General features: G+C 32.4%; 1 protein-coding gene across 12 annotated transcripts in view; it reads right to left on the reverse strand.

Moving 5' to 3' along the window:
• Positions 1–12388, reverse strand: part of LOC126741639 (cytoplasmic dynein 1 intermediate chain) — a 90333-nt gene that overhangs the window by 28813 nt on the left and 49132 nt on the right. For all 12 annotated transcript variants that reach the window (XM_050448164.1, XM_050448162.1, XM_050448160.1 and 9 more), the window contains 2 exons: positions 4191–4395; positions 3937–4137 (listed from right to left, as the gene is read on the reverse strand). In XM_050448164.1, coding sequence (XP_050304121.1) covers positions 3937–4137; positions 4191–4395 — 406 coding nt within the window. The remainder of the gene's footprint in view (positions 1–3936; positions 4138–4190; positions 4396–12388) is intronic.

Consider the following 12388-nt stretch of genomic DNA (forward strand, 5'->3'; position numbering starts at 1 on the left):
GAACAATTACGTCACAACTTAAAAAAGACCGGTCCAATATGCGAACCTTGAGGCACACCTGAAGATACTTCAATACCATTAGGAATATAATTATTTACCAACCCTATCAAAGGCGTTCGAGAAGTCTATATACACACTATCAACCTGTACAGACCTCCCAAAAGCACTAATCAAATTATATTGGTAAGTCAACAGGTTAGTCACCGTAGATATCTAACCCGAGAAAAACCATGCTGATGATCACTAAGCAATCGCCATGAAAATCGCACAGAAAACAACCTGTCAAACAGCTTAGGAACTACAGACTGAATACACAGACCTCTATAGTTACAACTATCAGTTCTATCGCCATTTTTATGAATTGGTGTTAAAAAGCTTACCTTTTAATAATTAGGAAATTTGCCCGATGTCAAGCAAAGATTGAGAAGGTGATGCAGAGGGTTACTCAGAGTGCACACACAATTTTTATGAAAAACAGATGGGATATCATCAGGGCCAAAAGAATTTTTGTTAGGAAGGCGTAAGATTTCATCAAATATGTCCATCAAAGAAAAAGAGATGCGATTTAAATCCAGACTGTAATCAAACTTATAGTCAGGAGCCTTGCTGACAGGTTGCCTGTATGTAGTTTCAAAATACCTAGCAAATAAGTATACAATATCTTGAGCATTACCAGCAACCTTGGCTTCCATATGCATGCTATTGGGGTATGAATCAGACCTACACAATCTAATGATGTGTTTCTAAAATGATGAAGGATCATGAGAAATTTCAGTATTTAATCTTTCAATATATGACCAAAAACATTCATCACGAAGAGTTTTACATTTATTTCTCAAATTTGAAAAATTAACATAATCCATGGGATCCTTACTATTTTTGAATTTTGTGTGAGCAATCTTTTTTGGAATAACAAGATTCTGTAATTTTCTACTAAACCAAGGGGGAAAATTAGATGATATAAAATGTTTAATTGGAACAAACATCTCAATAGCAAAATAGAGAGCATTGTAAAAAAATATCAATGCATTTATTAATAATGACATGCTTTCTGATTAAAAGCAGTATCCCAATTCATGCTAGCAAGGTAATTATTAATGGCAACAAAATCATAATAATATACATCATACTTAAGATTTAAATCACAATTAATAGGAATACTTGTTTCATAAGCAGGATGGTGATTTGATGCCGGTGATAAATTTTCAGTGGCATATATGACTTCAACATTTGACAAACTTGAGAAAAACAGATCAAGAAATATACCAAACAAATTTGGCAAGCCATTCACCTGCTTAAGATTAAGATAGTTAGAACAACTACATAGCATATTTGCAGATGATATAGATACAGCCGTATTAACACGCAGTCCGTTCACAGAGTTCCTCTCTACCGCATGTGGCAGATTAAACTCACCACACAATAGAATAAACAACAACTGAATCAACAACAAGATCCATGGTTGTAGAGGCAAATTCCTCATAAATTGATAAAGGAGAAGCAGGAGGGATGTTGACAACATATGATATTCTTGTCACTGCATGATACAAGCACAAAGATGTGTTCCAGGGTTGAATCACTGGTCTGTAATAACCTGACTTTAAAATATTTACGAACAGCAATCAAAGTGCTTTATGCTTTGCAAAATGCTTTAGAGGGTCCAATAAAAAAGTGTGACATATTTTTAGAATATCAGCCGAGACTCCATCATCACGCCCCATTGAGCAATTTTTTAGTGACTTAATAGTCATTATTAGTCCATGATTTGTAATAGGCCTTAAAAACATAGTTTTGGCTTCGAATAGGGTAGGTTATTTTATTTTTAGGAACTTCTATTTTACTAGCCAATTTTTTACCTACCGTGCAAAAGAATTTGTCAAATTCATCAGCCATTATCAGATGATTAGAAATTTTTTAGCTATTACAGTTGGTAATTTCTTTTACAGTTTGCCACATTTTTTAAAGGTTTTTTCTACTCTCTATATTTATTAGTTTTGACAGCTTATTTTTGTATTCTTTATATTTATTGACAAGAGCAACATCTTGGGGCTTTAGAGCCACATCGTTCTTTAATTTGTCCCGTTGTCTTATAGAAGTAACAAGTCTCATGGTCTTTTATAAAAGGTAAAAAACACGAAATCTATAGCATCACAAATACATTTAATAAAATAACGAAGGTTACATGTTTCGCTCGACTAGAGCATCATCAGACCTAAACAATAATTAAAATTATGTAACCCGAAAATAGGAGAATTCAACAAAAACTTACCATAACATACACAAAACACCTAATATTTAAGTAAACAAAGATTACAATAAAGTCGCACTATCTATGTACAAAGAACTCAACTAAACAATCAAATCCTTTATACATTTCAGAAATCTAACCATCATTTAAGAGTCTAGAACTACTTGAGGTTATTAAAAACTAGGTGGCCATCAAAATCAAACCTTTCATTAACACAGGACAGATCTGGGCTTTTAAAAGCTTTACTAATCTCCATTGTCTCCAACAAGTCTAGTTTTTTACTTTTGTTGCATTGATGCAGTATTTTTATATTTTGGCTGTCAGGAAAATCATGTCTGGAGTCGAGAAGGTGATTAGCAAAAGCTGATCTGGTCACTGTGATTTCGGTATTTTTAAATTTATTGTATTGGGCCTTGTGTTCACTAATCCTAGTAGAAATCTTCCTACCAGACTGGCCGACGTACACTGCAGGGCACTCTTTACACCTAATCTCATAAACTCCTGGAGAAGATAGCGGGGGTAGTTTATCTTTAGTTTTAATTAGATGTCTATTTAAGGTATTATTGGTTTTAAAAGCTGCGGTTATGCCAAAGGGAGAAAAAAAGCGGGATAATTGTGGCGAAATTGGTCCAAAATAAGTAAACGACCTAAAAGTTTTGATATTGTTTGTTTGTTGTCTGATAAAATTAAATGATAATTTATACTTGTTCACATACTGAAAATACATTTTATATATAGGTTTAAGAGGGAAAAAGTTACTGACTGCTAGTTGTTTAATGGTAAGGAATTCTTTTTTAAAAGCTTCACGAGAAAGTGGGATGTTAAAAAGTCTGTAAAATAAAGAATGAAAAGCAGCAAATTTATGTGAGGACGGTGATGTTGAATTATATTGTATAATATTATCTGTTGTTGCTTGTTTACGAAATATTTCAAAGGATATCTTATTTCTTTCCCTCTTAAGTAATAAATCTAAGAATGGTAAGGTGTTGTTCTGTTCCCGTTCGATTGTGAACTCAATTTTAGAGTGAAGAGAGTTGACATAATTATGGAAATTTGTAAGCTCTACCTCACTTCCATTCCAAATCAAACATATATCATCCACATACCGTTTATAAAAGATGATGTTATTTTTAAAATTACTGCTCATTATTTTTGTTTCTAAGTTGCTAAGAAATACTTCACTAAGAAATGGCGATAAAGAACAGCCCATTGCTTTCAATTTGCATTTCGAGTTAAGTCTCATAGTTATAAGGGTTTTAAACACCTTATATTAGATTTAATTCTAATGTTTGTTTTACAGGATAATTGAGTTAACTTTCCTAAAGTTTAGTGATTAACTCAGTAGCAATAATATTAGGGTCATTACACTGTACAATATTTTGCCAATTCCATTTACTAAGTTTTTCTTTAAGTTTATTTTTGTCTAATTTTTCTCTAAAATATATTAAGTATGAATATATTTGGTTTTGTATTGGTTTCATTTCTAAATTTAGAAGAATAGGATATTTCTATAAGTTTTCGATTATTTATATTTATTGCACAATTTTTTTAATTTTTTAATTTGACAAAAACAAGAAAAATACACAGTCACGGTCTCACAGCGTATAATAAATAGGCTACACGTGTTTCGCTCCAGCTAGAGCATTTTTGAAAATCTTTTTCATTTAATTAATTAGACTGATAAATACCTTGCAAATGTCGTAGATAATACGGCACTCTGACAGTGGAATATATACTCGGGGGTAGTTTTTTTAAATTTGGTATTCCAAACCAACACTACCCCGTCTGGATCGTTCGGAGATTCCTCGTTATTCGTATAAGATGCCAGTAAGAGTTCTGGAAACTGGGGAGACCAGTCCAAGGAAGTTACCGATCGGTTTTTTGACCACCTGCAATATTTTCCCTGTAAAATCTAAATATAGGTTTTCTTGGGTGATCTTACCTTTCATCGAAGAACGTCCTATTGAACGATATCCTCTGGTGCAGTTTCTCCTCTAGAGGGTCCTCGCCGTCGCAGGAGTAGTCTGTGCAGATATCAACGTTTTCTGATAGCGCCCTGTCGATAATTCTGCCCGCTCTATCTATGAACTGTTGGAAATCGTCGGAGAGTATGATCATCTGTTTTTCTTCTTCGCTCAGTTCTCTAACTGTGGATAATGCAAAAAAGATAAAGCATAGGATAATTATTTACATGATGAAGTTTGCGACACGAGCCGCAGGCGAGTAATGTAATCATACCAGTGAGGAATACCTTATTACCTGCGAGCAGAATGCTCTACTTTTTCTAGGATATTTAATAGTGTCCAAAAAATCTGCACATAACTTAAATAAAATTTCAGTTTGTTAAATAAAATTTAAAGATAAAACAATTTCGTGACATTTGCATCCACACTAAAACCCGCACAGAAATTCTAATCTTTCTGTAATAACAATTTATTATATTTATAATATTTATTACAACAAAGAAGTAAATTAAAATACACATTTTCAATTTGCTGTGTTTTCTTGAATATATTATTTTCTTAAATATATACATATTTTTTATGAATCTTTATTTATAGTGCTGGTACTCGTACTGACATTAACTGAATGAAACCTTTTATTTGCAATATCTATTTTATTTCTAAGTGAGTCGGGGAGGTGGATTTCCAACCCCCATATCTTTTTAAGGCAGTTAAAATCTCCACCTACGTTTTCAAGAAGAGTGCCTGGTGATCTTATTAGTGTGCCCTGTGTATAGCTCAGGATTAAGGAAGGTTTAAAAACATGACAGTATTCTTTTCCATTGAACCAAATTTGTTTATGTCAATAGTCTCGATGGTACATTGTCTTTTTTAATAATTTTGGAATCACATATTTAGCATTTAGGGTCTAACATAAGTTTTACAGATTTTCTGTTTGGCTTTCTGCCTAGTTTTTTTTTAAAATAAACTACAAAATTACCATGACAACCAAACCCGCGGGTAATGACTTGTAAGTAATGCATCATTATTTACAGGCTAGCAATAGGTATTATTATTTATTCAAAATGCGCGACAACGTACGTCAGCAATCAATAAAATTAAAAAAAAAACTGGGACAGCAAAATCTCCTAAATCTCTTGGTCTATTAGAATAATATATTTTGATGTTTTCAAAGTTAATTTAATTTTGTTCTTTTAAAACGCATTATCTCCTCAATAAAAAGCGATAATATACACTCATCTGATGGATGGAGTTCCTATAAGAAGAATCGCAGAAGAATTGGGCATTAGTAAAAATACCGTTTCCTTAGCTAGGGCAAAAATTGCAGAATATGGAGCTATTGTAAGAAATCCAGGTTCTGATCGACCAAAAATCAACATTCAAGATAGAGAGTTAGTTGGCTTTCTAAGAAACAATCCGTTTGAAACAGCAATAAAGGCGAAAGAGGACACGCATTTTCCTGGTTCTGCTAATACAGCTCGAAGTGGAATAAGAAATTCGGAAATTAAAAGTTGCTGTGCAAATAAAATATTTTTGACTAAAGCAAACAAACAGAGCAGATTAGAATTTGCCCATCAATATGCACACCAAAACAACACGTTATGATGCCATCGGTTGATGTAGTCTATGGGCAAGATTTTATCTTCCAACATGATAATGCTCCTATACATACAGCCCGTATAGTTCAAAACTATCTAGACGAAAGACGAAATCAAGTTTTACCATGGCCCTCAAAAAGCCCTAATATCAACCCAATCAAAAACGTTTGGGGTAAAATATATGTATAAAGATAACTTTAGGCCTATAAATCAGAATGAATTACGCCTAAAGATAGATGACGCATGGGGACCAAATAACCGAAGAATATACCAGAAACTTAATTTTAATTTTATGCCACGCCGTTTGTAAGTTGTTATTGATAACAATGGTGTGCTTACTAAGTAATAATAATTTTTTATTCCATATCATCAAAAAAGATAATATTAGTTAGTTTTGGTTTATTTTTAAAATATGTTCTAAATAAAAATAAATATCGAAAAATAAAAATGTTTTGTATCAATATTATTATTTAAATATGCAATTATTAAGACTCCAAAATTCATAATGCGTAAATATGCATACCATACCCAAGGAATGCGATTTACTATAATAGACCAGGAGACAATTCTCTACCTAAATTTTAATGTCCCAATTTTTTTTCGGCATGATGGTACATATTAGAGTACAAGCGTAAAATCTAAAAATCTGCTTATTTCTGATGTAAAACTTACTATTAACCATACATTTTAATTAGTTCATTTCTTCCTGACAGTGAATGTTTATAAACTTTCCATGTCTGTCAAAGCGTTAGCAACTTTCATTATTTAAATGGAATGCCCTGTACATCGCTTTTTTTATACACGGTACAAGCCTTTTTTTAACAACGACGTTGTATCTGTAGCTGTTTTCGAGAAAAAAAAATGTGATTTTTGTTTAATGAAAACTTAGTTGAAATGCTGACGTATCATCGATCATCAAACTCAGTAAATATAGAAGAAATTAAGGTAATAGAAAAATGTACCAGGGAACAACATAACTCGGATTTGTGGTTCCTAGAACGCCGAGAGTACCTTACTGTATCTAATTTTAAAGCTAAAAAATAAATTTGTCCAAAATTTAGCACTAGAAGTAATGGAGATACCAAGAAGCTAATATCTCCAGTAAGAGATAACATCTCTGTCCGAAAATATTGAATTCAGATAGTGTATATATAATTTCTTAGAATATATAACTGCCTAGATATTGGTCATATTTTATGTATTTCAACCAGTTGCCGTCTTTCTCGTCTTTCAGGCAATTTAAGTACATTTCATGCTTTTTGAGGGGCAGTTAAAGTAAAAAACATCTCTACATTTCCAACGGCCTAGAGCAAGATGTCAATGTCAATTTCTATTAAGTATCGCAGTTGAAAGTAATATCTTTATTGTGTTTTTCTTGAAGAAAGTTCATTCAAATTTGTTCAAAGTTCTAGGAGACTGTTCAGAACAAAAAGCTTTTCATTTTAACCATGTTAAGTCAACAAATATTGGAATTTTAACTGCCTAAAAGACAAAAACCAAAAATTTAGGCATAAGTCACGTAACTAAAATATATTCAACAAGATGACACGTGTTTCGCCGTCTTACACGGCATTCTCAGACATAAATAAAAATACAGTTTCAACCTAAAAATACGTAAGAAAGTATAAAAACAAGAATTACCCATTTAAAATAATATCTAAAACAGCCACTAACACAACCGATTATTACACACAACAATAAATTATAAACTATGGTTAACTTTTAAGAATTCGTCCAGAAAAAATGTAAATAAGGCGAACAGATGCAACACCAAATCTAGAAAAATGAAATTAAAGAGAAATAGAAATAATTACATTAACTACATAAAATTGTAGGAAAATTTATATTTATTTATAATCTAGTTTGTTGATAAATGTGAATTGAATGATGAATCAAAAGCGAAACAATGTTTTGATAAGGGGTAATTTAAATAGACTAACGAAAAGTGAGTTGAAGGTAGAAAATGCATGTGAGAAAGGGGAGGAAAATTGTATAAATTTGTCTGTAGCTTTTTTATAGTAGCGTCTTTTCTATAAACTTCAAATTCGATTTTATCGTTATTAACGGTCAAATGTAAGTCTCAATCAATAAAAATCTTCGTTCAGTAAAAAAAACGCAAATTTAATCATAGTGTGTAAAGAATTAACAAAGAATAAGAAATAGGCAAGTTGATGGTCATTACCATTCCATATTATAAATATATCATCAACATATCTCTTATAAATTATAAGGACATTGGCAAATGCAATTCATCTTTTGCTGGACACATGTAATTTTCCTGATATTGTACTTCTGACTGAGCACTGGTTGAGGCCTAGTGAATGTTTTTTAATATCTGATTATGTTCCTATATCAAATTTTTGTCGTCAACAATCTATACATGGAGGAACCATGATCTTGGCTAGGCAAACAATTGAAACGATTTTTTGTAATATTGATAAGTATGATAATCTTCTGTTAGAGAATGTTTTTAAATTCTCTCATTCTTTTTGTAAGCGTTTTAATTTATATATTCTTTGTGTTTATTGGCCACCTACAGGAGATATTGCTATGTTTCTGGACAAACTTGATTCTCTTTTATCCCAGTTGTCCCTACACTCTAAGGTTATACTGGCTGGTGACTTTAATATCAACTACACTGATGAAACCTTGCCACGGACTTCTCTTTTAAGTATTTTAAATTCTTACGACTTAAAAATGCACGTTCTTTCTCCCACACGAATAACTTCTTCATCTGCAACTACAATTGACTATTTCTATACAAATTTTGATGACGTTTTATGCACAGTACTCCCATCTGGTATTTCCGACCATGAAGCTATTCTTGCTAAAATACCATATAATACTGTATTATCTTCATCTCATTATATGGGAAGAATTTTCAGCAGGAGAAATTTTAATGCTTTTTCTGCTGCTACAGCTTCAGTAAATTGGAATGCACTTGAAACGGCTTCTGACCCACTTACTTTATTTTTTCAAGTTCTGTGTGATAAGATCAATCAGTGCTTTCCTAAAATGAGGCTTAAAACTAAGAAACGAAAACCATGGGTTACAAGAGGCCTTAGAATTTCAGCTAAAAACCTCCGTTTTTTGACTAAATTGTGCAAATATACCACAAATGAAAATATCCTTGTATATCATCAGAAATCTGTACAGAAAGACAATTAAAGCAGCAAAATCTAATTATTATAGGGATCCCTTAAATATGTCATCAAATAGGCAAAGAGAGTGTTGGTCGATTATTAATGATTTTAGACATTGCCATAGAAAAATATCTGAACCGGAGTTAAGACCTGACATTTTAAACGACTATTATTGTGATATACCTGTAATCTTGCTCAAGGGCATTCATAGTAACATTGATCCCTTACACTATCTTCAACAAGTGTCGGTTGAGCATTCATTTTTCTTTTATCCTGTCGATCTTACCGAAGTAAAAAATGAAATCAAACGTCTAAAAAACCATAAATCATCTGGAGCTGATGGGATATCTTCAAAGTTGTTACTGTTTTTGCCTGATTCAGCCTTAAATGCTTTAGTTTCTGCCATAAACAATTCTTTACATAATGGCATTTTTCCTTCATGTTTAAAAAAGGCAGTGGTTATCCCTCTTCATAAGGGTGGAGATTTGGATCAGCCTTGTAATTTCCGTCCCATTTCTATTTTGTCTACCCTATCTAAGATAGTTGAAAAACTTGCAAAAAGCAGAATTTTGTCCTTTTTACATCATAATGGCATTTTGTCTGCAAGTCAGTTTGGATTTCAAGCCGGTAAAGGGACTCATGATGCTGTTTTTAGCTTTTTTGAGAGCGTCTGTGTCCTTGAATTCTGGAGAGTCATCGGCGGCAGTGTTTTGTGATCTATCCAAAGCATTTGACTGTGTGGATCAAGGAATACTGTTATCTAAGCTCGATAAATATGGTTTTAGGGGCGTAGCGTTGTGATGGCTTGAGTCCTATCTATCAAATCGTACTCAGAAGGTTACAGTGTCTGGGCGTTTGTCTGCTTCTAGATCCCTAAAATGCGGCGTTCCCCAGGGTTCAGTGTTGGGACCACTGTTATTTTTACTGTATGGTGATGATTTGAGTTCATCGAAACTGCAGGGCAAGGTGGTTCAGTTTGCTGATGATACCACCATACTATGGAGCCATAAAAATTCTGATTATATTAAGACTTGTATCCTTGAAGACCTTCAGATTTTATCAGGGTGGTGTGCTTCCAACAGGCTCGTGTTTAATGTAAGAAAGACGTCTATTATGGGGTTTAAGTGCGATGTTTAGGGTCTGCTGTTTGACGAAAATTCCCTCTTGCAGAATAAAGAGTGCTGCAAGTTCCTAGGAATTACCACTGATGGTCGCCTTCGGTTTGAAGATCATATTTCACATTTAGCTGGGAAATTATCTTCTGGATGTTTTGCAGTAAGAATGGCAAAACAAGAGCTGGGAGGGATGGTTGCACGTTCAGTGTACTTTTCACTTATTGAATCTCATATTCGGTATGGCTTGCCTTTTTGGGGTTTAACCAATAAGGGGCTGCTTAACATTGTCTTTGTTATTCAAAAAAAGCAGTTAGATACCTGTGTTCTGCTAAGTTAAGAGATTCTTGCAAACCCCTCTTCATTTCTGAAAAAATCCTAACTCTTTTTTCACTCTTTATCTTAGAAACAGCTGCTCTTATTCACAAAATTCCCAAACTACCCTCTGACACTGGCCATTTGACTCGTCGTGTAAATGATGTTCCTTTACCTATTCCTACGTCTTCCCTTACGAAAAACTCATTAATTTACATAAGTAAAAAAATTTACAATCATGTTCCTCTATGTGTTAGACTTATATCGGATGTTAAGAAATTTAAAAGAGAATTAAAAACGCTTTTATTGGCTAAGGCATATTATAACCTGGATGACTTTTTTAATGATAGGTTTTAACCTTGGACATGTTGGAAGGTTTTTTTCCTTTTTTCTTCTCTAGTTTTGTCAACAAGTTTACCTTTATTTAGTAATTGATTGTTTTATTTAGTTATCTTTAATTCAAGTATGTTCAAAAAGTTTTGTCTTCTTGTGTTTAATTTTGTTCATTGTTTTGTCAATTTTTGAAATTGTATTTTTGTTTTGTTTTTTTTTTTAGCTTGTAGGATGCTTGTACACAAGATTATTCTTACATAATATAGCACATTTTCTTTCTTTCTTTCTTTATATTATGTTCTACGTTACTTATAAATACTTCACTTACAAAATCTATATCCAAGCCATTATTTAACTTATAGATTTCATTATTACATGTAAAAAAATTCTAACGTAAGAAGAGCAGGAAACCTATCTGTAACTAGCTTAGGAAGACCACTAGAACGCAACATTCTTTGAACTAAGCTATAGTACAGCCATCTTGAGTAATACTGGAAAAAAGGTTTTTACATTTAGGGAAATTAAATTGAAATTATTACTTAGGGTAAGATTTTTGAGGGAATTAGTGGAATCAATGGATTTTTTTCGGAATAGTGGTTCTGGAAATTCAGTGTTTCTCTAAAAATGCTGTTGAGCTACGAAGACAAATTGTAAGCTCTGGAATCAGCAAAAAGCACAGACCGGTTGTGTATTCGGTATGTTTTCCTTCTGAACTTTCAGTAAACCATACAGGGTAGGTGTTCTAGGGTTAATAGGGTAAAGTTTAGTTTTCGACCAGACATTCCTTCAACGTTTTTTTAACGCGTACGACAAAATTTATTGGTTGGGTTCTTTTGAATCTTAAGAAAATTCATGATGTCAAGAAAGTCCCAACTTTAGCTATATTCTTCCTCCTCAATGGTAAATAATTTAACAGGAGATTCCTTTCAAAAAAGGATCAGGTGAAGTTAAATTTACCTAGTACAAAAGTTAAAGACAACAGGAAGTTACGGGCGCATTGAAAACTTTAAATGCAAATATCTCGAAAAGGATCAGTTGTAGCGAGATTTTTGAAGTGTACCTTTTTTAACCAAAACTGTTTGACCAATGCATATTTTATATAAAAAATTAAATTATACCAATCCTAAAAACGCCTTTAAAAAAATCTTACCGGTAGCGGGTAATTGTAAGATTTGCCATATAAAAAAAACCATTGTCCAAACTTTGTTAAAAACGAATAATAAATGCTAAAGTTATGTCCAAAATTAAAAAAAATTATATTAAGTTTATCACCCTGTATATTGGTTGTCTTTAATTTTCGGACTAGGAAAATTTAACTTAACCTTATTTTTTTAAAGGAATCTGCTGTTAAATTATTTATCATAATTTTTGGGACACCCTGTATAATAACATCTTCTCATTATCACTAAACAAGAATCTATTTACAAGTAACTTAGTATTAATGAGTAACTTAGGACCGAATATAATGTAATATAATATGGGGTGGTAGTGACTATCAACTTGCCCATATTATGTTTTTAGTTACTTACAAGTTAAATACAATCAGGCAGATAGCCGTTAACAACGGTTTCGCTGTGTGCACAACAAACTAACTATAAAAACAAACTATATTATAAATTCTTAAATAAATATAAATTTACCTTTTATCCATGAACCTAAAATAATTAAAAACTTC

Source organism: Anthonomus grandis, chromosome 10, assembly GCF_022605725.1.
Source record: "Anthonomus grandis grandis chromosome 10, icAntGran1.3, whole genome shotgun sequence".
NCBI classification, from domain to species: Eukaryota; Metazoa; Arthropoda; class Insecta; order Coleoptera; family Curculionidae; genus Anthonomus; species Anthonomus grandis.